The 22598-nt window shown below is 69.9% G+C and overlaps 5 protein-coding genes across 5 annotated transcripts; 3 read left to right on the top strand and 2 right to left on the bottom strand.

The window, feature by feature from the left end:
• Positions 1-3163: 3163 nt before the first annotated feature.
• ANKRD34C (ankyrin repeat domain 34C) lies at positions 3164-4756 on the top strand. Its single transcript, XM_054214361.1, has one exon. It carries the CDS (start codon positions 3164-3166, stop codon positions 4754-4756), a length of 1593 nt encoding a protein of 530 aa, XP_054070336.1.
• A 2186-nt stretch (positions 4757-6942) lies between these two features.
• Positions 6943-9944, top strand: TMED3 (transmembrane p24 trafficking protein 3). Its single transcript, XM_054214362.1, has 3 exons — positions 6943-7124; positions 7796-8044; positions 8623-9944. The coding sequence occupies exons 1-3, from the start codon at positions 6951-6953 to the stop codon at positions 8857-8859; spliced, it is 660 nt and encodes a 219-aa protein (XP_054070337.1). The 5' UTR covers positions 6943-6950; the 3' UTR covers positions 8860-9944.
• A 1359-nt stretch (positions 9945-11303) lies between these two features.
• Positions 11304-13560, bottom strand: LOC128914917 (gonadotropin-releasing hormone II receptor-like). The gene is made up of 4 exons (XM_054214628.1): positions 13518-13560; positions 12542-13095; positions 11948-12152; positions 11304-11758 (listed from the first exon to the last, which is right to left on the bottom strand). Exons 1-4 carry the CDS (start codon positions 13558-13560, stop codon positions 11304-11306), a joined length of 1257 nt encoding a protein of 418 aa, XP_054070603.1.
• Positions 13561-15148: 1588 nt separating this feature from the next.
• LOC128914915 (mesoderm posterior protein 1-like) lies at positions 15149-16548 on the bottom strand. Its single transcript, XM_054214626.1, has 2 exons — positions 15637-16548; positions 15149-15211 (listed from the first exon to the last, which is right to left on the bottom strand). Exons 1-2 carry the CDS (start codon positions 16546-16548, stop codon positions 15149-15151), a joined length of 975 nt encoding a protein of 324 aa, XP_054070601.1.
• A 3953-nt stretch (positions 16549-20501) lies between these two features.
• On the top strand, positions 20502-21659 carry LOC128914914 (mesoderm posterior protein 2-like). Its single transcript, XM_054214625.1, has one exon. It carries the CDS (start codon positions 20502-20504, stop codon positions 21657-21659), a length of 1158 nt encoding a protein of 385 aa, XP_054070600.1.
• The last annotated feature ends 939 nt before the right edge of the window (positions 21660-22598 follow it).

The following is a 22598-nucleotide window of genomic DNA, read 5'->3' as shown; positions in this document are numbered from 1 at the left end:
TCTCCAAGCAGGGTTGGCTGTGGACTCAGACCAGTTTGCCCACAGCTGGGTCCCGGAAACCCTCCACTGGCGGAGGCAGCACAGCCCCCCCAGGGAGCCCCCACCAGTGCTGGGGGGTCCTCGCAGTGATACCTGGGCACCGTAACACCCGTGGGGAGTGCAGCACAGCAGCAGGCACAGGGGCACTGGCAGCACACGCGCACCAGTGTGCGTCCACCCCCAGCGCCTGGGCACACATGGCACCAGGGAACACGTGTGGCACAGCTCCCCCCCCACTGCACGTGGGCACACGGACACACGGGGACATGGGCACCCCCCGCACACGCACACACCCTTGTGCATGGGCACACACGCAAATGCACACGCGCAAGGACATACGGACCTGGACACACAGACGCAAGGATGCCACCCACAGAGGGACGCACGCCCACAGCACACCCTCGCAGCCAGACGCCCGGCACACCCCCCCACGGCAGCACACGCAGGGCTCTGTGCCCGTCACACACACGCACAGGGACACACCTGGCACACACATGGGGACACACACACGGGGACAGACACACACACACCCCCCCCGCACACCGGCACGGACACAGACACCTCCGACGTGTGCACACACCCCACACCCCCCCGCACGCACACACACTCACCCCCACGGACCTACAGCCCGCACACGGACACCCGCGCACCTCCCACCCCGCACACACCCCACACACCCCCCCCCCGCTCGCGGCCGCACACACGGACACGCACCCCCGCACCCCCTCCGCCGGCGGGCAGGGACACAGACCCCCGCCCCCGGACACCCCCGGCGGCGGGCAGGGGGACGCACCCCCGCAGCGCACGGACACCCCCGCCCCGCCGCTCCCCTCACCCTCCCGGGGGCGGACGCGCCGCCCCCCGTCCCCGCGCAGCCCCGGTGCGGGCCGGGCAGCGGGTGACGCAGCCGCCCGGAGCGCACATAAGGGACGATGCGGGCGGGGGCGCCGGGGCGGCCGCAGGGGTAGCCCGGCACCGGGCGCCGGCACCCCGCCATCAGCACCGCGGACAGCGGGAGCGGGGCGGCCCCGGCGCGGGGGGGCACCGGCCCCGGGGTCCCCGTTCTCCCTCCGGTGCCTCCGCGGAGCCCGGCGGGACGGGACGAGGCTGCGCCCGGGCCGGGACCCTGCGGCGGCAGCGCGGAGCGGGGGACGCGACCGGCGAGGAGGCGGAGGTGAGAGCCGTCAGGGGGGGACTCTAACCCGGGCCCCCCGGGGGGAAGGGGCAGCTCACGGACAGGGCTGCGGGGAGGGGGCTGGGGGGTGACGCCCCCCGTGCGAGCAAGTCCCGGAGCTGCAGATCCCCGTCCGCCGGGGCACGGAGGGGACGGGCAGAGCAGCTTGTGCGTGCCCCGGGGGGGGCCTGTTGGGGGGCCCGAGGAGCGCAGGCTGCCCAGGGCTCCGGAGCGACCCGGGCAGGCTCGGCCGGGCCCCCCGCAGGTGGGGGTGCTCCGGGGAAGGGACGGGCACGGCCCGGGGAGGGAAAACTGCAGCTCAGGGCTGGGCAGGCAGCAAGGGGCAAGGAGAGCGTGGGGCAAGCGGGCAGCAGGGCCCCCGGCCACGCCGGCAGCGGGTCTGTGTCTGCGCCTCTGTGGTGTTTCCATGGTGCTGGGCATCTGCTGGTACCTCCAGTGCAGCCCTGAGCCGCTACCTCTGCCATGTGCACTGAGCCCACCAGGTCTCGGAGCTGCAGGGACGGGTGGTGGTATTCCTCAGGGACACAAGGCGCTTGGGGTGCGTAGCGTGGCTGTGGAGCGATGCTCGGGGGCCTTACCTGGCTGAATTTCCTGTGGCCAGCCCACGCCAGGCTGTGGCAGGGAAGCACTTGCCAGCAGAGACGATCCTCCTGTTGATCCTCCTGAGCTGGTGCTGCTGCAGAGACTGCCGTGAGCGGAAGCTGCTCTCACAGCACTCTCCTGCACGAGTGGCTCACACCACCGAGAAGCCGCATGGGGCTACGGACAGCGTGACCGCAGCTGCTTCGCATTTCCTTCAGCAGTGGGGAAGCAAAGTCCGTGGCTCCAGACCAAGAAGTGCTGGGAGATGCTCACGTTGTCTCCAGTGGGCTCTGCCTTACCGCCCGAGAGACCTGGAAGACGCAGTGGAAACCATCTCAGCATCAGGACCAGCCTGATTTCTCTGGCACTTGGGGAAATGGGCTGCATCCAGGCAAACGCCGGCGTGGCTACTGGGCAAGCAGAGCTGGAAAAGAGCGAGGCAAGATGAACTGAGACCTATCGCTGAGGCTGCTTCACAAGGAGGGGCGAGCCCCAAGCTGAGGGTGACCACGAGACAGGCTGGGGGCGAGACCTCACGAGCAGGGCAGGGATGAGCCAGTGACAGGTCCCACCAACAGCAATCATCAGGCCAGGGCAAGGTGGCAAGTCAGGTCCCAGGTCAATGAGGAAAGCCCAGTGGACAAGTCTGGTCTGACGGGTGGATGGAGCCTCAGGCACCTTCAGAGCTCAAACCAGCACTGGGGGCCTGGGCCAGCATTTAAATAGAGCCCCCAGCTCCAGGGCAGAGGGAGGGCGGGTCCTGGGGGTCTCAGCTGAGGCTGCTCAGGCCAATTAAGGGTAATTGGTGCCCTCAGGGCCCTGGCAGCCATGTCCTCTGGAACAAAGGGAGCGCAGAGGCTCCATGGCCGATGGGAAAACGCACTCTGTGCTAAAGACGAGATTATTGAGAGGGGGCCAACGCCATGGAGCAGATGCGCAGTACGGCGGTGAGAAGGCAGGGCTGAGGCAGCTCCCCGCTGGCAAAGATCAGCCCTTTCTCCCCAGGTGACCCCAAGGAGACCAGGCATTTGCTCCTGCGGCCACTCCCCTGCCTTGCACCCCCCCGGCACCCCCCCAGGCAGCAGTGGACCCCGTGTGCAGGGGGCTGTGGCGCTGCCCACGGGCAGGGGGGATGGCTTGGGGGGCTCCTGGTGCCACAGAGTGGGGTGGACGGGCTCAGGGACGTGGTGGGATGTGGAGCGGTGCCAAGAGCATGACCCCCCCCCGAGGAAGGCAGGGCAAGGTGAGAGCCGGGGCTGAGGAGCAAGCCTCATCTCTCCTTCACGGTTCCTTCCGCAGCTGCCGGCTGACGTCGCCTTTGCCCACCAGTAAGCGGCGGCCGGTGCCATGGATGAAGTGACGGAGCTGGAGGTGGGGGGGAACTCCCTCCTGAAGGCAGTGTGGCTCGGCCGGCTCCGGCTGACCCGGCTGCTGCTGGAAGGGGGGGCTTACATCAACGAGAGCAACGAGAAAGGAGAGACTGCCCTGATGGTGGCCTGCATCACCAAGCACGTTGACCAGCAGAGCATCAACAAGGCCAAGATGGTGAAGTACCTGCTGGACAACAGAGCCGACCCCAACATCCAGGACAAGTCTGGGAAAACAGCCCTCATGCACGCCTGCATCCGCGGCGCCGGGGGGGACGTGGTGTCCCTGCTGCTGGAGAACGGGGCAGACCCCAGCCTGGAGGACCACTCGGGAGCATCCGCTCTGGTCCACGCCATCAACGCTGACGACAAGGACGTGCTGCAGCACCTCCTGAACGCCTGCAAAGCCAAAGGGAAGGAGGTGATCATTATCACCATGGACAAATCGGCCTCTGGCACCAAGACCGCCAAGCAGTACCTGAACGTTCCCCCCTCGCTGGAGTTCAAGGAGAGGGCCCCCCCCGAGGGGTGCACAGCACCCTCCAGCGCCCACCTGAAAAATCCCGTCTCGGCACCTTCCCCCGCTGAGGAGAGCGGCGTTTTCAGCCCGCACCCGTCGCACCCCGGGGACGGTCCCTCTGCCAGGGCGGCCGCCGAGCCCCCCTCCCCGGGCCGCAGAGCCAGCGCGGCCAGGAAAGCCCGCCTGCCCCAGCTGAAGCGGCTGCGGTCGGAGCCCTGGGGTCTGGTCGCACCCTCGGTGCTGGCGGCCTCCGCGCACCGCGACGACACGCAGGTCTGCGCCAACGACGAGGTGATCATGGGCATCGGCGACCTCTCGCTCTCCAAAAAGGCCCCCCTCGCCCGGAGCAGCAGCAGCAAGGGCAAGGACCCCTCTCTCTTCCCCCCGGTAGACGAGCAGGCTTTGAGGACGCCGCCAGCCTCTGGGCCACTGCCGAGGAAAGCAGGCTACGAGAAGAGCCAGCCCACCCACCAGCGCCTGCCCCGCAGGAGCACTGTCCCCGAGGAGCCGGAGAGCGTCGGCCCCACTGCCGCCAGCTCGGCCGCGGCCATGGACACGCTGCACTGGCGGAGGCTGGGAGCCGAGCACTACGACTGCGACCCCCAGCTCTCCGGCGTCCCTAGCCCGGCGGAGGCGGGGAAGGTGCAGTCGGAGCGGAGGAAGCTCAGCGGGTCCCACCTGGCCTTGCTGGGCGGCTCCCGGGAGTCCCTGGACAGCATCGCCCGCACCTCGCCCGGGACCGCCCGGCGCCGACCGCCCGGCTTGCTGGAGAGGCGAGGGTCCGGCACCCTGCTGCTGGACCACATCTCCCACACGAGGCCGGGATACCTGCCCCCCCTCAACGTGAACCCCAACCCCCCCATCCCCGACATCGGCTCCAACAGCAAAACCCCCTCTCCGCTCGCTGCTGGCCTGAAGTCCCTGGTGCCCGTCGCTCCCAGCTCGCCCTGGCGGGGCGACTTGAGAGCCAAAAGGAAGCTTCTCCGGAGACACTCCATGCAAGCGGAGCAGATGCGGCAGCTCTCCGATTTCGAGGAAATAGCGGCCCAGTAGCCATGCCACCGTTTGCTTCCCAGGAAGGTCACCAAACCAGTGCTGTCCCTGCAGAAACGTGACGGTTCCCTCACAGAGCGGTCGCTCGGCCCCGGGGAAGCGCTGGCGGCCGTGGGGGTCAGATCTGTGCCCGGGGGGGGAATCGGGGGGTTCCTGCTCCCACTTGCCAGACCTGTAAGGGGAGCCCGGGCATCCAGCCCAAACAGCCGGAGTCTCTCTTGCGTTCTTCGTTCACCTCTGGACCTTTCCCCGGGAGGAGGTGGTACCTGGGAGATCGACCCCAGGCCATCTGGGATCGTCACCCTTTGCACCAAGGCTCCGGCCTGCAGCTCCCTTATTCCTCATTAGTTACAATCCGCTTTTCTTCCATCCCGCCGGTTCTGACACCAAAACCCGTCTGGAGCCCCGCGCCAGGGGGCCGTGGGGCTGGTGTGTTTGTGAAGTGCCTACCAGGAAGGAGAGGAGGTTAATGCTGCAGGGGGTTGGAAGAGCAGAAACCCCCCTCCCCAGCCACTGAATGTATCGGTCCCTCGCCGCGCTGGAGAGGGAGACAATTCTCCGCCTCAGAGATTCCCAAGCGCTTTGAAACTCCGGAGGCTGAGCTGAACCCGTTACTGCTGCAACCCGGCGCCTTCGGTGGGCCTGGATCGGGAACGGGTTCGTCTCTGTCTCTGAAGCGACCGAGGTTCGGGGGTATTTCCCACCGCACTGAGCAACTCTGAGCACCGAATTCCTGGGTGGGGAGCGCTCCCAGCCTGCCTGCGCAGGAGGTTCTGCCAAGGATGGGGGAGCAAGGATGCCACGTCGCCGAGGATGGCACGTGGTGAGCGTCAGGGGTTGGTCCCAGCAGAGGAAAGCTGCAGGCTCAGCACCGCAGCCAGGACAAGGGACCCAGCACCCAGCCCTGCAGACGGGGGACCCAGCGCCCCGCTGCGGGACTGCGCCTGCACCAGCAGCACGTGGCAGCTTTGCAGCATCAGGGCAGCGAGACCGTGCACCGCTGGACCCCCCCTTCCACCCCCACGGCCCCGGCCCCAGCCCAGCCAGGCACAGGCGGGTGGTGGGGTGGCTCCTCACCCCTCGCTCCGTTGGGACGGGGAGCTGGATGTGCGCTGTAGCTGCCGTCGGTCTCGGCCAAACCCACCCCACAGAGCCGGCTGTGGAGAGAAACCAGCCCTCGGCCCTGTGCCGCCGGCTCGGCGGGTGTTTCGGATCTGCAGCCGACCCCGAACGTGGTGCCGCTTGTGCGAGGCCAAGCGAGAGCATCGCCTGTGAGGTTACTGAGGGAAGCCTCACGTGCCCTGACGCCCACCACACGGGCAGCGGGGCTTTGCCACGCAAGTGGCAGCAGTGTCACCCTGCCGGGGCTGGTGTCGGGGTCTGCCCTCGTCTCCATCAGCCCAGCTCGCGCTTCCATCCGCCCCTCAAAACTGCTGGCGACCAGCCGGCTCCGTGCCCAGGGCAATTGCCCTCTTTCTCCAGGCTGTTGCAAAGCTTTGTACAGTTCCTGCACAGAGCAGCGTCGCAGTTTGGTGTGAACTGCACAGGAATGTTCTCTGAAAGTGCATTTTAGATTTAAATATGCTATTTAGAGTAAAGGTGGGTTTATATTTTTACAGCCTTAAAGTTTATACTTTCTGCAGGTCAAATGTCTTATAGATTGAATTTCAGGCCTATTTTCCCTATAACAGTGACGTTTGTCTTATATTTCGTAGCGTGCAATTTTAAATCCTGTAGTCCACCTTTTCCGTTCACTTCTAAATATTCTGATGTTTTGCGTTTGTCCTTTTTTTTTAAGCACCGTTTGGGGCCTTCGTCGGGCGCTGGGAGACGGGACGCGGCTGGCGTGAGGAGGGTGCCGCGTTCTGCGCGTGGGAGCGGGGAGCGCCAGCGGCGCGGGGCTATTTCGGTGGGTTTATTGCCCCCGGCGCGCGGTGGCGGGGGATGCCGTGGGACGGCGTGGATTTCGTATGTCATCGCGGCGTGCGTAAAGAGCTCGGCGTGGGCCTGAGCCCCGCCGTGCGGGGTCCCGGCCGTGCTCGGCTCCCGCTGCCGGGGGGTGCCCGGTGCCGGGGGCGGGGGGGGGGGGGTGGCGGGGGGAGGCACCGCCTCCGGGGCCGCCCCCAGCGGAAGCGCCGCCGGTGCCGGTGCCGGGAGGGCGCCACGTCAGGCGGGGCGGGGCGGGAGCGGCGGGATGCGTTGCGGGATGCGGAGCGGGAGCGGCGGGATGCGGGCGCTGGCGCTGGCCCTGCTGCTGGGCGCGCTGCGGGCCGGCGGCACCGAGCTGACCTTCGAGCTGCCCGACAGCGACAAGCAGTGCTTCCACCAGGAGCTGGAGCGCGGCACCAAGTTCACGCTGGACTACCAGGTACTGCCCTGCCCGCGCCCCGGCCCCTGCTTGTGCCCGTCGCCCTCTGCCCGTACCCCCAGCCCCGTGGCCCTGCCCGCGTTCCCCCACCTCTACCGCCATCCCCCCGCCCGTGGTCCTCTACCCATCCCCCTGCCCGTGCTCCCTCACTTGTACCCCTGGCCCCGTGCCCCTGCCCGCATTCCCCACTGTGTGCCCCAAGGCCCTGCCCGTGTTCCCCCACCCGTGCCCCTGCCATGCCCCGCAGAGCCCCAGACAGTGCCGCAGCTGCGCCTCCCCCCTGCACCCCCCAGCTCCCCCCGTGCAGCACCGGGCGACGTCCCCAGCCCTGGCCCCCTGCCCGGCAGTGCCCGCCTCAGAGACAGTACTGGGGTGTGCCCACAGCGGCCACGGGAGCCCCCGGCCCGGCCATCAGGGCTGTCGCCCTGTCCAGGCACCCCTACCTGAGCCCCGGACACCCCACCTGAGCTGCAGGCACCGTGGGGCACAGCTTCCCCTGGGGCTCCCCCAGCCTGGGCCCCCGTCCCGTGGCGGGCAGCCATGGGCACGGCGCCTGCTCGCTGCGGGCACGGCTGTGCGCACAGGCGTGGGGCCGGGCAGAGCTGCTCCCTCCGGGGCGGGAGGCTCTTGCCACGTAGTTCAGCAGGTGCCACCTGCGTCTCCCTGCGCAGGTGATCACTGGGGGACACTACGACGTGGACTGCTTCGTGGAGGACCCCAACGGCAGGACAATCTACAAGGAGACCAAGAAGCAGTATGACAGCTTCCCGCACCGCACCGAAGTCCAGGGCGTCTACACCTTCTGCTTCAGCAACGAGTTCTCCACCTTCTCCCACAAAACCATCTACTTTGACTTCCAGGTGGGCGACGAGCCACCGATCCTGCCCGACATGAGCAACCGCGTCACCGCCCTGACACAGGTGGGTCACCGCACGCCGCTGCGGGAGAAAGGTCCTGCCCCAGCTCCCGCTTGCGGCAAAACGGCCCCACAGGATGGCAGTTGGGGGCTCGTCCACCCTCCCCTCCACCAAATGCAGAAGTGCCAACCGCCAGCCAACCGCCCCGCTGTGCGCAGGCCACGTCCCCCTCCCAGCGGCGCGGGCAGAGAGGGATGGGGGGGCTGATCTGGGCCTGAACCTCCCCTGGCCTGAGCACCCAGTTCCGTCCTGCACAAGGGAGGAGCAGCGGAGCTTTTCCATCCCTTGGGGTGAGCCCGCAGGGATGTCAGTGCCCCGGGCTGGGACCCAGACCCTGCCCTTGGCCCCCAGCGCCTCGGCTGTGCCCCGGTGCTCAGAGCAGGCTCCCTCCACCAGCGGGTCTCCAGCATTGCCCCTTTGAGCGGGACCGCTCTCGGGTCGGGGCTGGCAGAGACGCAGCAGCACAGGGCGCTGCTGTCCTGCGCTCGGGTGCCCCAGCACGACCCTCAGCTCCCTCGGCCGCGAGCGCCGGGCCCGAGCTGTGCCGCATCAGGAGCGATGGAGCATGCTTGTCTCCCCAGATGGAGTCCGCCTGCGTCACCATCCACGAGGCTCTGAACACGGTGATCGACTCCCAGACTCACTACCGCCTGCGGGAAGCGCAGGACCGGAGCAGAGCCGAAGACCTCAACGGCCGGGTCTCGTACTGGTCGGTTGGGGAAACCCTCATCCTCTTTGTGGTCAGCATTGGGCAAGTGATGCTGCTCAAAAGCTTCTTCACCGAGAAGAGACCCGGCAGCGGCGGGGCCAGCACCTAGAGCCGCAGCCGTTCTGTGCCCGAACTGCGGGGGGAAGACGGGCGGGCAGCGTCCCAGCGTCCTCCCGGCTCACATTTACCTCTGGTTTTCACAAGGTGCTGCTGCGGGGAGGCGGCTGGAGGGGAGCAGGGGATGATGTGACGCTGCCGAGCCAGGTGGAAAATGGTCACCCAAGCAGGGGCATCCCTGAGCCCGTGGGCCACCCCAGCATCACCTCCCGCTTTCCCTTCACCTGCCCTGTGGCCCCGTCCCCTTGCCCGGCCACTCTGTCCCTGCTCGCCAGCCCCACCTGGGCCCTTGTCCGACGCCTGGTGCACCTTCAGAGCCTGATGTGACTGCAAGGTGCAGCCGGGCATCCAGCAAGGCCAGGCACTGCCCGCTCGCGCCCGCGGGGCGGGGAGCTGTGCCCGGGCTGCCGAGGGGACGGGGCAGCGCTGACCCACCCAGCGCCCACCTCCCGAGCGCTCCTGCATCGAGCCGGGTGCCGTTATCCCAGAGGGAGCTGCCCTGCGGCTGCTGGCTCAGTGCCCGCGGGCAGAGGAGGGGCGAGCGCAGCTCCCCTTTCTCCCCGGGGCAGGCACACGCTCCCCGCCACGGGGCCCACGCCGGCAACAGCGTCCCAGGAGCCGCTGGCTCAAATACGGAGGCGAGGTTTCAGCAGGAGCTTTTTGCTGGGTGATTTCCTTTGCTTTGCGAGCCCCCGTCCTCACAGCAAAGCATTTCCCAGGCCCTTCTCCGTGCCCCGAGCAAGATGGTAGTTTCATCCTTGCAGGAGTCCATGCCTGGGGTGCCCAGCAGACAGCGGCAGCGGGCACAGCTCTGCTCAACCCGTGCTGAGGAAGCCCCATCCCCGCCCCAGCAGCAGCGAGGACCCCCCTGCACCCCTGGGACTGCAGCCTGGAGCCCCCCAAAACAGAGACCTCCCCCCTGAGACCCCGGGGAGGCCACCGTGTGCGAGAGCCCCATGGAGACCAGAGCACTGGCCGCTGCCGCCAGCCCTTGAGCGGGTTGAGGATCACTCCTCCAGAGCCGGAGCAGCACCACCACTGCTGTTTTACTTTGCCACTGCGTAATAAACCCCCGCGACTGTGGTTTGTGCTGCCATTATTGGGCACCGCTCCCCGGATGGGCACCCCGATGTGGCCACGGTGGCTGCTGAGCTGGCTGTCCCTGCCTGCAGCCCGCCCTGCCTGTTCCTGCCTCATCGGGCACTCGACCCCCCAGCACGCGGCAGACAGGCTCGGTACCCGCCGGGGTGATGCCCGTCTCCCCCCAGCCCTCGGCAGACCCCTGTCAGGAGAAGACATTTTGATGTAGGCAGTTACCGCAGCTGCCACGCTGGCAGCGCAACTTCCCCGGGGCTAAGGGCAGATCCCCAGGTCTGGGTCCCCCCTGGCAGCAGGGACCGAAGGGGGTGATGGAGCCCAGCGACCCACCGCAGCAAAGCAAGGAGCTCCGGGCAGACGCCTCTTGCTTCAGTCCTGGCTCCAGCACACCCCGGTTCTGCCCCCAACCCTTCCCTGCGCCGGGGGGAGGCCGGGGCCGTTCCCATGAGCCATCCCTCACTCCTGGCATTGCTCCCGGAGCCATGGGCAGGGCTCAGACCAGCTGCTCCGAGGTGCAGGGGGAGAGCAAGGGGCCCAGGCACCCACAGCCCCGCTGCAGCCCCCTCCCCAGCTCTCCCGGTCCCACGGGCCACGCCAGCTCCGGTGGCAGCGCTGGCCTTGGGACAGTTGCCACGCAGCCAGGAGCAGCCGGGCCCCCGCGCCTCGCAACGACCTTCACCGGGAGCCAAGAGCTCCTGTTTCGAGCGGAGCCGCCGGCGGGTGCAAGGCTGCTGCAGGCAGCACGGTGCCCTGGGACTGCTGCCAGCTCCGCGCCACCAGGGGGGACCAGCCCCACGCACCACCGCGGCCAGGAGCCCCACGGGGACAAAAAGCCCCCGCAGCCGCCGCAGAGAGGGTAGCACCCAGCCCTGGGCACTGTGCGGGACACCCTCGGAGCTGCCCATCCCTGGGGGCCATGGGACCCCCCGGTGGCAGAGACCGGAGCAGCCAGGACCAGCTCTGGAGCAGCCACCCCCAGGGTTGGGGCTCCCACCCACCCGTCCCAGCAGCGCTGGCTCTGGGGACCCCAGCCCGGCTCATGGCTGGGGACACGGGCAGGACAGGAGGTGGCTGCGGGACTCTTTATTGCTGGGCTGGGCTCTGCTCCAGCAGCTGTGCAGGGCTGGGCAGGCACAGAGAGGGGACTGGGGGGGCCCCCAAAAGCCAGCCCCGCAGCCCACAGAGGCACTTCGGGGTGTGGGAAAAGAGCGGCAGTGACCCCGTCCCCACCAAGCCCGTGCTGCCCTCGCTGTCCTGCCACCGGTCCCCTCCTGCCCGCAGCCTCGGTGCCTGCTGAGCACCCCGGGGCACCCCCATGGGCGCGGGGCCGTGCCCGGCTCACAGGGAGCTGCTCTGGCAGGAGCCGGCCCTGGCAGGCAGCCCCGGCCCGGCGGGCACCCGCTGCCCCCGCGCCCCCGGGACACCCCGCTTGCGTGGCAGGGAGGAGGCCGAGCAGCGGAAGGAGCCGGTGGCCGGGGAGGGCGGCTGGGGCTCGGGGCCATGCCCACAGGGGCAGCCCCAGCCCCTCCGGAAAGGGATGGTGAAGAGCCCGTAGGTGATGGGGTCCAGGCACGCGTTGAAGAGGCCGAAGATGAAGAGGATGTGGGCGAGGGCTGGCGAGACCCTCTTCTCCATGGCCCGCGGGCAGAACCAGTACCACAGCCCCAGCAGGTAGTAGGGGGTCCAGCAGAGGATGAAGGAGGAGACGATGACCAGGCTCATCTTCAGCATGCGCAGCCGTGCCCGCGGGATGTTGTTCCTGGAGCACCGCAGCGACATGTCCCGGGAGGAGACTGGGGGGCACAGCCCGGAGTGGGGGATGCTTAGCAGCCCGGCTGGGACAGGGACCCCATGCCCTGAGGGAGGGCTGGGGGGGTCCCCACACAGCCCCAGCCAGAGCTCCCCTCTGTTCCCCCCATCCCAGGGTCCCTGCAAAGCCCCCCAGGCACGGGGACGTGGCAGCCGGGTGCCTGGGCACTCACAGAGGCTGGAGCCCATGCGCCGGGAGATCTCCAGGAGGATGCGCGCGTAGCAGCAGACCATGATGAGCAGCGGCAGCAGGAAGAGGCAGGTGAAGCCGAGCATGTTGTAGAGAGTCTCGTGCCAGGGCCGGGGGAAGCTGCCCCGCGTGGTGCACTGGGTGAAGTTGTGCGGGGGGCGGAGGGTGACGGTGCGGAAGAGGAACAGCTGGAGGCAGAGCAGAGGTGGGATGGCAGCCCCCTCCCCAGGGCCGCGGGGTGATGGGGGACCCCGCGCCTTCCCAAGGCAGGGTACCGGGCTCTGGAGCCGGGGACCACCGGAGCCACAGGGTCAGACCCTGCCCGTGGGACTGGGTCCCTGCGCCAGCTCCGCTCCCCACTGCCCGGGGCTGGGGCACACAGCAGGGCGGGGGCTGAGATGGAGGGGGCACGATGCCACAGCCCCTCCTTCACTGCCCGGCTCGGCTGCCTCCCTCCAAGCCTTCTCCATCCCCATCCTGCAGGGTTTGCGGCGGCACCAGCCCCGGGGGCACCCTGGGGGGCAGGTGGGCATCTGCCACGGGGCACGGGCTGGAGAGGAGCCCCGGGGACGGGTACCTGCGGCACCGAGAGCCCGGCACTGAGGAGCCAGGCGACGTAGAGCATGATGCGGTTCCTCCTCCGGGCACGGGCGATGGCCAGCGGGCGCAGGATGGCAGCCTGCCGGTCCAGGCTGATGACGACGGTGACGAAGGCGGAGGCGTACATGGCCAGCAGCCGGACGTACATGAGGAGGCGGCAGGCCAGGTCGCCCGCCCGCCACTGCAGCGTGATGTTCCAGACGGCATCCAGCGGCATCACCGCCACCGTCACCAGCAGGTCGGCGGCCGCCAGGTGCAGCAGCAGCAGGCGGATGTGGGACCGCCGGCCACCCCGCCGGCCCCCCGCCGCCCGCAGCACCGCCAGGTTGCAGCCGGCGGAGAGGGCGAAGAGGAGGAAGGTGACGGCCACGCGGGCCTGGGCAGCGGGGGAGAAGGTGGGCAGTCGCAGGGGCTCCTCGCCGCCCTCGGCCTGGGGGCTCCAGGCGCAGCCCCGCTCCGGGGGGGGCAGGCTGCTGGAGGGGTCTGCGCTGGCGTTCCCCACTGCAGGCTCTGCGTCCGCATGGCTCCTTCCTGCCGCAACAGGCAGACAGGCAGCGGCAGCCTGCCCGGAGGGGACCCTGGGGTGGGGGCTTGGTGGGGGGGCAGGTCACGCTCAGTGTAGGAGGTCCGTTCCCTGGAGCCCTGCTCCCTGCCCCACACCGCAACCCCCACCTTATCTCACTGCATTCCCATCTTCAGCTGCTCTCTGCAGCCCCGCGGCTCCTCCAGACACCCCCCCGCCCCATAGAGCTTTGGGGGTCCTTGGCACCAAGCAGGGCAGGGGGAGACAGTCTCTGCTGACCCCAACCCACCACCTACCCCAGGCCATTCCTGCTGCCCACCCATCCTCCACCCCCGAGCATCCCTCGTGGTCCTGCACGGGGACAGAGACCCTCCCAGCCCAGTTCTGGAGCCCCCCGGGACCAGGTACCCCCTTCCCTCTCCCACCTCACCTCCAGCCAGGGTGTCCTGCCCAGCACCGCCCGGCCCGGCCATGTCGGGGCCACTGCTCACGCGCTGCCGGGTCTCCGTGCCGAGGGCTCCCGCATCCGCGCCGTGCCTGCTGGCAGTGAGCTGGCGGGGGCCCGGGGAAGAGAGGGAGCAGGGCAGGTACCGCTGGCGCCTGCAGCCCCCTCCTGCCTGCTGCTGGGCCACACTCAGCAGGCGGGCGGTGGGATGCCCTTGGTAGCTCAGGTTGCTCCTTGACGTAGCCAGCCCGCTTGGAACGGCTTGGTCCTTCGCCCCGCGCCACCCACACGCGCACACGGACACGTAAGCGTGCACAGTGCTCACACACGGGGGGACACACACACACACACACACAGGGACACGAATGCACGTTCCTGTTGGTGCAGACGCAGACGCACACGTCCCTGGGCATGTGCACACACAGCTCTACCCTGAGCTCTGCCCCCCCACCCGCCCGCAGGCAGCTCCGTCCCCCTCTGCCTTCTCCCGCTCCACCGGCTCATCCCAAACCCCAGCGGCACGGGGCTGGCGTGGCCCCTGCTCGGCACCCTGTACGGCTGCCGTCCCCAGGACACGCACGCGGGGCAGGGCAGTAGGTGCGGGACGGGGGAGCTGGGCGAGGAGCTGGGCAGAGGGAGATGCCCAGCAGCCATGGGAGGGAGCCCCCCAGCCCGAGCGTGCCCCAGCACTGGTGGGTGCTGCACTGGCCTCCCCAGGGCCGGGGATCGGGGTGCACAAGGCCCCTCACTTTGGGGTGCATCTGGGGAGCCCAGAGACCCACAGGTCCCTTCTCCCAGCCCTGCCTCTGCCAGCTGCTCCCCCAGACCGTGGCTGTCCCCACGGCCGGAGCATGTCCCCATGGCCGCAGGGTGTCCCCAAGGCCCATGAGCCCTGGCCAGGGGGGAGCTGCAGCCTGGGGGAGGGCAGGGGACCTGCTTTGCATCTCAAAGGCTTCGCCCCCCTGGCAGAGGGAATTAACATTATTAGCAAGCCATTTCACAGATAAGTGGGGCTCATTAGCCCTGCAGACCCCCTGCCCCAGGGCCCCCGGAGTGGGCGGAGAAGGGCCCCCCCAGCACATTCGCACCCGGCTGTCAGTCCCCACCATGGCCCCTCTAATGGACTCCCCAGACCCTGCAGGGAGCCGACGAGGGGCTGGGGGGCAGAGGGGCCGGTCTTCAGCCCCCCCGCACTCCCCTCCGCCTGCGGGGTCTCCATCCCGATGGGGTCACCTCGGACCCACGCTTCTCCCTGTTGCTGGACCCCATGTGCCCACATTTAACCCTGCTCAGCCACCCTCTCCCGGCCCCAAACCCACTCCCGGAGGTGACGCAGTGGCCCAGACGTGCTGCACCCCATCCCGTGCCCAGCTCCTGCCGCAGGAACAGCCACGCGGTGACACACGGAGGGGCACAAGGGTTTATTTATGTACAGTCGCGGCCGCCCCGGCACGTCCAGCAGAGCTGCGGGCTCACACAAGAGGTAGCTCGTCCCCCCACCTCCCAGCTGTCCAAGGGGGGACACGCTTCCCCGAGCTGCAGGCATCCGGCCGGTGCGTCGTGGGGCCGCGTGGCAGCGGGTTCTCCGGCACCAGGGAGCCGGGGGCTCATCCGAGTCAGTCCTGGGGCTGTGGCGGGAGCAGAGCCTCCAGGAGGGAGAACAGGTCCGTGGAGAGGTCCTGGGGGAGCAGAGGGTGGGTGAGAGGGTGACCGGCCAGGGCAGGGTCCAGGGCAGGGCTGGGGTCTGGGGGGGTGCTGGAAGAGGGGCTGGCAGAGCCCACCCGCCAGGAGGACTCCGGTCAGGGCCAAGCAGGACCACGGCCTCAGGCCTGTCCCAGCTGATGGGATGCCACAAACGGGAGGGAGGATGGCACCGGGGAGGATCGGAGCAGGCTGAGGGACCCACGTGCACTCACTGCAGGGAGGAGGCGGGACACCTCCCCGTTCCCACCCCCAGACAAGGCTGCTGTTACCCCAAAACCAGTCCCCGCACTGCCCCAAGCCAAGGCGGCTCTGAGCGCACCGCAGGGGCTGAGCCCTGCCCCATGCCAACCCCACACTGGGGACCGCCAGGGCTCCCCCCGATCCCTGCCAGCGCACGTACCTGGGTGACTGTCCCTGCATCCACGAACTCCGGCAGCATCAGCCCCGCGTCCAGGAGGGGGCTGCCGAGGAGGTCTGGGGGGGCCCCTGCCCCTGCGCAGTGAGGAGGGGACAGCCAGGAGGACACGCTGGAAGCGACAGCCCCGTGCAGCTCCGAGGGGGTCCCAACCACAGGGATGTAGGGGGGCGACCCCCAGGCCTCCATGCCCGTGTCGGGAACCCCAAGCACCTCTGGGGGGGTCCCCGCAGCAGAGCCACACGGGGGTGATCCCCAGGCACCCGTCCCCATGCCAGGAGCCCCGTGAAGATCCAGGGGGGTCCCCATCATGGGAGGGGACCCCCAGCCCACAGTATCAGGGGGCGAAGCATCCCGTGGGGCTGGGGCTGGTGGGTGCAGGCGGGGGTCCGGGGCCTGGCAGCACCCCAGACCCTGTGGGCAGAGGGGGCAGTGCCGGGGGGCCGCCCCCCGCCGCCGGGCCAGCGCCTCCTCGCTGAGCCCCAGCAGGGCCGAGAGGTGGGCGATGTAGCGGATGGCGAGGCGCAGGGTCTCGATCTTGGTCAGGCTCTGCCCCGCGGGCACCAGCGCGGGCGGCAGGTAGTGCCGCAGCCTCAGCAGCGCCTGCGCCAGCCGCCGCATCCGCAGCTTCTCCCGCTCGCTGGCGCTCTGCCGCGGGCCCCCCGGCCCCGGGCCCCGCACCCCCTTTCTGCCCCTGGAGCCGCCTCGCTGGCGAGGGGTGGCGGGGCCGCGGCAGGGTCCCCGGGTGGTGGCGGGGGACGAGAGGCCGCAGGAGTCGGGCGAGGGTGCAGGCGAGCTGCTGCTGTAGCCCTCGGGGTCCGGGGGTCCGCGGCAGCCCCAGTCCTGCAGCAGGGCGGTGGCGGGGAGCGGGAGGCCAGGGGCTGCCGAGCGGGCCATGGCTGTGGGGCCGAGTGCCAGTGTCCCCCGGCCGCCCTGGCTTTATGCAGGGCCAGAGGTGTGAAGTGGCACCTTCGTGGCCAGCATCAGCAGCACTTCAAAGGCCGGGGGGGGCTGAGGGCAGCCGGCTTTGAACACGCGGGTGACGAATTTTACCCCAGCGGTGTGAGGCGGCTCTGTGCTGCCCGCCCACCCCCCCCCGGCAGCCCTCACCCCCCCGGCACCGACCTCAGGATGGGGCTTGGGCCCCACGCGGGGGCTGCAAGGAGGCTGGCAGCGGGGCTTGTAGCAGGGCCTTCAGCGGGGCCTGCAGTGGGGGTCTGCTGTGGGGTTTGCAATGGTGGGGGGACGACTGCCGTGGGGTCTGCCGTGGGGTTTGCAATGGAGGGGGACTGCTGTGGGGTCTGCCGTGGGGTTTGCAATGGGGGGGGGTCTGCCGTGGGGTCTGCCGTGGGGGGGACACGACTGCCGTGGGGTCTGCCGTGGGGTTTGCAATGGGGGGGGGACTGCCGTGGGGTCTGCCGTGGGGTTTGCAATGGGGGGGGGACTGCCGTGGGGTCCACACAGAGGGGTCTGCAGTGGGGCCCGCAGTGGGGTGCGAGCTGCCGGCTCCGGGTGTCCACGTCCCCCACGGCGCAGCGAGGCCCCAGCGGGGCAGCCCCGGTGCCCAGCCTGGCTCTGTGGGGCACCGACCCCCTCGCCCGGTGCCGGGGGCGGGGGGGCACGGCCCGCCCTCCCGCGGCAGGTCCCCCGCAGCCCCCGCTAATGGCGTTTCACACGCTGTCCCTAATGAGCCCGGCCGCCCGCGGGGCCTCGGCGCGGAGCCGCGGCCGCCGCCCGGTGCCGTCGGGTGCCGCCGAGGGGCGGCCCGGGCGCGGGGACCCTCACGGGGGTGGCCGGGGCGGGCGGGGCGGGGCTGGGAGGGGCCCCCCCGCCGCGTTCCCAGGCCCCGCAGGTGTCGGTGCCGGCGGGTGCGAAGGTTTCCAGGGAAACCCGGCCCCGGGAAGGGAAGGAAAATCCATCAGGGAGCGGGCGGGGGGGCCGGAGCACCACCCCCGGCACCGGCACCGGCACCGGCACGGCCCCCCCCGGCAGCACGGCCCCCCCCGCCGGCAGCACGGCCCCGCGGTGCCGTGGGGTACGTGACCCCCACACGGCGCTGTGCGCGGCGACGGGGGTACAGCAGGGGGCACGGGACCCCTCCATACTGGGTGGGCACAGCCCCGGAGATACGGCAGTGGGCACGGGACCACCCCGTACCGGGTGTGCACGGCCCCGGGGATACGGCAGTGGGTGTGGGACCCCCTCATACTGGGTGGGCACAGCCCCCCCAATGCCGGGTGGGCACAGGCTTCCCCAATATCAGGTATCAGCCACGGAGCTGGGCATGGGGCACAGGGCCAGCAGTGGGGCACGGGGCTGGGCACAGGACCAGCTGTGGGTCCGCGGGGTGCAGGGCCAGCAGTGGGGCACAGGGCCAGCTGTGGGGCCGCGGGGCGCAGGGCCAGCAGTGGGGCGCAGAGCCAGCAGTGGGGCGCAGGGCCGGCCCCTCCCCGTGGCAGTGTTGGCGACGGGGCGGGTGAGCGGGCACCTCGTTGCTCACCATCTCGTGTTTCCTGGTGGTCACATGGAGCTTGTTCAGTTTTCCTTGGCACTGCCATGACGCAGAGGCAATGAGATAAACCCTGCTTATCGCCCAGCGCTGGCCAAGTGCTCCTGCCGTCCTCGCCACGCTGCCGAAGCCGGGCACGCTGCTCAGCCCCGTGGCAGCCCCGGGTGCCCCGGCCTCGTGGGGAGCCTGGGCACGGCGATCTCCAGTGTTTCAAACCCGCATCGTGCGGCTGTCGCAGGGTCCTGGGCATCCAGCGGTGCAGGGGCTGCGGGGACCCTGTGGTCCCTTGCCACGGTCCCATCCTGCCACCAAGCCACACCGTGGCACCCAGCCCTCGTGCTACTCGGAGCCACCTGCACCCTGATTTGTCACCCCTGCAGCCTGGCCCTTAGCCAAGCCCTGCTCCAGGCATGCATGCCATGAGGATATCGGCATCTAAATTGGCATTATCTCCCACGGACATCGCAGACATGGCACAAAAGAACCAGAGTTAATTGCTATTAATTCCCGCTGCCATCTCGCTGGAGGAAGTGCCGTGCCGCTGCTCTGACCAAGGTCCAAGGGCACCGGTGCCGACCCGGACCCACAGCACGTCTCTGGGTACACAAACATCTGATGCCATCCCAGAGCCCGTCTCTGCGGCTGGGGGCTGCAGTGGGGGTCCATGGGCAGCCTGGCCTCGGGAGTGCGGCGGGGTGCTCTGCGGGGTGCCCTGCACCCAACAGCACGGCCTGGGGCGCAGGCCCTTCCCCGCACGCCCCTCGGCACTGCCCCGGCCCCGCTCCCCCCGTTCCCAGGCCCCCTCCTGGGTCTCATTAGCTGATGAGCTCCTGGGTAATGAGTTCTGCGGCCCCGCTGAGCAGCCGCTTCCCACCTCCCCCTGTGTTTAGACAAGTGCTGGAGCGCGGCTGGGCTGTCACAGCGCTGGCCGTGGGGTCAGAGCCCCCCCAAGGCAGAGCCCACAGCCCCACACAGCTCGGGGGGGATGGGGTCACCCCCGTGTCCCTCCAGCCCTTATTGAAGGAGCGTGGGCACAGGGCCGTGGGTGGACGTGGAGAGGGCACTGGGATGGGGCTCAGCCACAGGGCTCCTGATGGTGCTGCTGGCCAAAGCTGGCCAAAGCCCTCCTCGGGCGGTCGGTGCCCACTCGGACTCATGTCCCCAGGAGCCGCCAGCCCTCCCACTGAGGGGGTCCCGCCGGGCACGGCCGGGGGCCCTCCCCAGTGCACCTTACTGTCTACCTTGGACTCACCATCCCTGCTCTGGCACACCTCCTGGGCATCGGACGGCCGCAGGGCTCCCGGCCCTGGCTGTGCGCTCCTGTACCTCCGGCCGGGACGTGGACGGCTGGCAGGGATGGTGCCCAGAGGCTGTGCCCAGCCCGCGGGAGAACTGCAAAAGCATCCCGGCAAATGGCCCTCTGCAGCCGGGAGCGCTGCCCACCCCAGAGCAGGGCCAGTAGCTGCCTCACCCCTGCTCCTGCCGCGTCCCCAGCACACGGGTGCTGGCAGCGTCCCCTGCCCTGGAGCATCCTAAAGGGCTTAGCACCCCAGCACACTGCTGCCCGCTGCCTCGGGGACCCCGACCCGGGTCTGGGGTTTGCACCAGCTGGACAAGCAGCACGGGGAGCCTCAGCTCCATTCGGGGGGGGGGGGCACAGCCTGCTGGGTCCCCACAAAAACTCAGGCTGTGCCTCCAGCTTCTCCAGAGCACGCCAAGAGCTCAGAGAGCCGGGGCTGCATCCCGCTGGGTCAGGGAGAACAAGGCAGTACGGCCAGGGCAAGGGACGTCACCCGAAGAGGAGCCCACTGGTCCCGGCACCAGCGCACCAGCCCCGCTGCCACATTCCTGCGTCCCCCTGCCCCTCCAGGCGGTTGGTTGGAGCTGGGGGCACGCTCGGGACCCCCGGCCCGCGGGGCTGGGAGCTGTGCAGAGGGCAGGGGAGGTGTGGGGACACTGCTGGGTGTCAGGGCTGGTGGCTCAGCGTCCCAGCACTGGAAGGTCAAGTCCCCACTGCCCCCAGCAGCACAGCAGAGGTGCCGTGCGGGGTGGTGCGGGCCCTGGCAGGGCTGGTCGACGCGTTAGCATCTCTCATGGCCGTGTGAATTGGTCCCTGCACACTTCCCAGCGCCAGGCAGCACCAATTAAGGGCCGGAGGAGTCAGAAATGACACCTCTGCAAATGGGCCCAGCATTCCCAGGCTCCCGGCCGGCCCCAGCCAGGCTCTGTAGGTTTTGACACCTCCAGGTGGTCGCAAAGGTGTCACCTCGCGCCCCTGCCCCGCATAAAGCCAGGGCTGCCTGGGCACCCCCAGAGGCGGGCGGCAGAGCAGACCCCAGCCATGGATGGACCCCCAGCTCCACTCCTGCCCCGAGGTCCCCAGCCCCCAGCAGGCCATGCCCTGCTCCAGGACCGGGCCAGGGGGCTCGTCGACACCATCTCCCCAACCCCTTCTGGAGAGCCCCCCCGTGCGTCCCCGTGTCCCCCGCGGGGCCGGCAGCCGGGAGCCGGGGGGCAGCATGGCGGTGGGGATGAGCCAGGGCGGCGCGGGGGGCCGGGGGGCCCGCGGCAGAGCGCCAGCGAGCGGGAGAAGCTGCGGATGCGGCGGCTGGCGCAGGCACTGCTGAGGCTGCGGCACTACCTGCCGCCCGCGCTGGTGCCCGCGGGGCAGAGCCTGACCAAGATCGAGACCCTGCGCCTCGCCATCCGCTACATCGCCCACCTCTCGGCCCTGCTGGGACTCAGCGAGGAGGCGCTGGCCCGGCGGCGGGGGGCGGCCCCCCGGCACTGCCCCCTCTGCCCACAGGGTCTGGGGTGCTGCCAGGCCCCGGACCCCCGCCTGCACCCACCAGCCCCAGCCCCACGGGATGCTTCGCCCCCTGATACTGTGGGCTGGGGGTCCCCTCCCATGATGGGGACCCCCCTGGATCTTCACGGGGCTCCTGGCATGGGGACGGGTGCCTGGGGATCACCCCCGTGTGGCTCTGCTGCGGGGACCCCCCCAGAGGTGCTTGGGGTTCCCGACATGGGCATGGAGGCCTGGGGGTCGCCCCCCTACATCCCTGTCGCAGGGATCCCCCTGGAGCTGCACAGGACCCCTGTCTCCATCTCGGGGTCCTGGTCATCACCGCTGTGCAGCCTCGGAGCAGTCACCCCGCTGGAGCCCCCCCAGAGACGCGCCACCGCCAAGGGCACCGGGACGGCTTCCTCCTGCTGCTTGGAACCTGCAGCCCCCCCGCAGCCTCCTGGGGTAGGACTGACGGACGCAGGGCCCCCCGAGACGCCCACGCGTGGCTCCCAGCTGCCTGCGCACTGCCAGGTACCCACAGCCCCCTCCCCAGCCCAGCCCCTGCTCCCGCACCCACCACCCTCGGGGGCAGCGGGGCTGGGGGGTGGATGCTCCTCGCAGGGCGCGGGCAGGGCTGCTTCAGCAAATCCCCCTGCACGCCATGGCCGGGGGGTCTGCCTGCGCTGGGGGGCACAGACTGATGCGTGCTGAGCCGGAGAGTCAGCCCGGGTGCGGGGTGGGGGGCACCGGGTGTGGGGTGGGGGGCGCGGTACCGCCCCACGGCCGCTCGCCTGACACAGCTCTTTCTGCACAGCTCGGCAGCCCACCCGCCCTGCACAGGCTCGTCTGCCCGGCCCCCCGTGCAGACCCCGTCCTGCCCAGCTGCACCCCAGCACGGCACTGGGGGGGCTGGAGCTGATCCTGCACCCCCAGCCGCAGCGGCCGTGTGGGGGACGGCGGCGTGGCCGTCCCATAGAGCCGTGCCGGACGGACGCCGGGGAAGGGCTGCTCATTAAAGCTGCCATTGCACTGTTGCGCTCCGACTCGTTACTGCGGGACCCCAGTTGCTGCGCCAGGGGCACCCCACGCTGCGCCAGGTGCTCGGTGTCCCCAGCCAGCCCACCCCGCAGCTCAGAGATGTCCCCAGAGCTGGGGTGACGGAGGGAACCCCCACCCAGGGCGCTTCCCCAGCCCCACTGACCGCTGGAAGAGCAGCTCCCACCCGCCCGTCGGGTCCCTCTGCCCAAACCATTCCCTGTGGGGACCTGGGCAGTCCACGGGGGACGGTCCCCAGGGGGGCCAGCTGCTGGCACCCCCTCCTGCCAGGGCAGCCCAGGGAGCCGTGGCTGCCTCCTGCCCCGACCCCACAGCGCCTGCTCCGAGGGGACAGTGGGGAGACCTCCCATGCCCGGAGGGACCGGGCAGGCCAGGCGCCGTGCGGTGCCGGGGCCCGGCAGGAGAAATCGCACCCAGCCGTCAGACGGAGGGGCCGGGGGGCTGGCGTCGGCAAAGCCCCCAGAGCCACTTAGCACCGGGCTCCTAACGGCCCAGGGGGCTCTGCGTTCCCGGCCCCCACCCCGTGCCCACCGCAGGGTCCCAGGCGCTTCCTGCCCGGGCCCCAGTGCAGCCCCCCCAGGCCAGTATGTGCCC

The sequence above is a fragment of the Rissa tridactyla genome, chromosome 9 (genome assembly GCF_028500815.1).
Source record: "Rissa tridactyla isolate bRisTri1 chromosome 9, bRisTri1.patW.cur.20221130, whole genome shotgun sequence".
Lineage (NCBI taxonomy): Eukaryota > Metazoa > Chordata > Aves > Charadriiformes > Laridae > Rissa > Rissa tridactyla.
The sequence above is the reverse complement of the archived record's forward strand: the minus strand, read 5'-3'. Positions and strand labels throughout refer to the sequence as shown.

Excerpts from the sequence above, each read along its gene's own strand:
- LOC128914917 (XM_054214628.1), bottom strand. The coding sequence starts at position 13,560 with ATGGCCGGGCCGGGCGGTGCTGGGCAGGACACCCTGGCTGGAG. Across the intron at positions 12,153-12,541 it reads CCGGGCTCTCGGTGCCGCAG|CTGTTCCTCTTCCGCACCGT; the intron begins GTACCCGTCCCC and ends CTCTGCCTCCAG. Across the intron at positions 11,759-11,947 it reads GCGCATGGGCTCCAGCCTCT|TCTCCTCCCGGGACATGTCG; the intron begins GTGAGTGCCCAG and ends TGTGCCCCCCAG.
- ANKRD34C (XM_054214361.1), top strand. The coding sequence starts at position 3,164 with ATGGATGAAGTGACGGAGCTGGAGGTGGGGGGGAACTCCCTCCTGAAG.
- LOC128914914 (XM_054214625.1), top strand. The coding sequence starts at position 20,502 with ATGGATGGACCCCCAGCTCCACTCCTGCCCCGAGGTCCCCAGCCCCCA.
- LOC128914915 (XM_054214626.1), bottom strand. The coding sequence starts at position 16,548 with ATGGCCCGCTCGGCAGCCCCTGGCCTCCCGCTCCCCGCCACCGCCCTG. Across the intron at positions 15,212-15,636 it reads ATGCAGGGACAGTCACCCAG|GACCTCTCCACGGACCTGTT; the intron begins GTACGTGCGCTG and ends CTGCTCCCCCAG.
- TMED3 (XM_054214362.1), top strand. The coding sequence starts at position 6,951 with ATGCGTTGCGGGATGCGGAGCGGGAGCGGCGGGATGCGGGCGCTGGCG. Across the intron at positions 7,125-7,795 it reads AGTTCACGCTGGACTACCAG|GTGATCACTGGGGGACACTA; the intron begins GTACTGCCCTGC and ends CTCCCTGCGCAG. Across the intron at positions 8,045-8,622 it reads GCGTCACCGCCCTGACACAG|ATGGAGTCCGCCTGCGTCAC; the intron begins GTGGGTCACCGC and ends TTGTCTCCCCAG.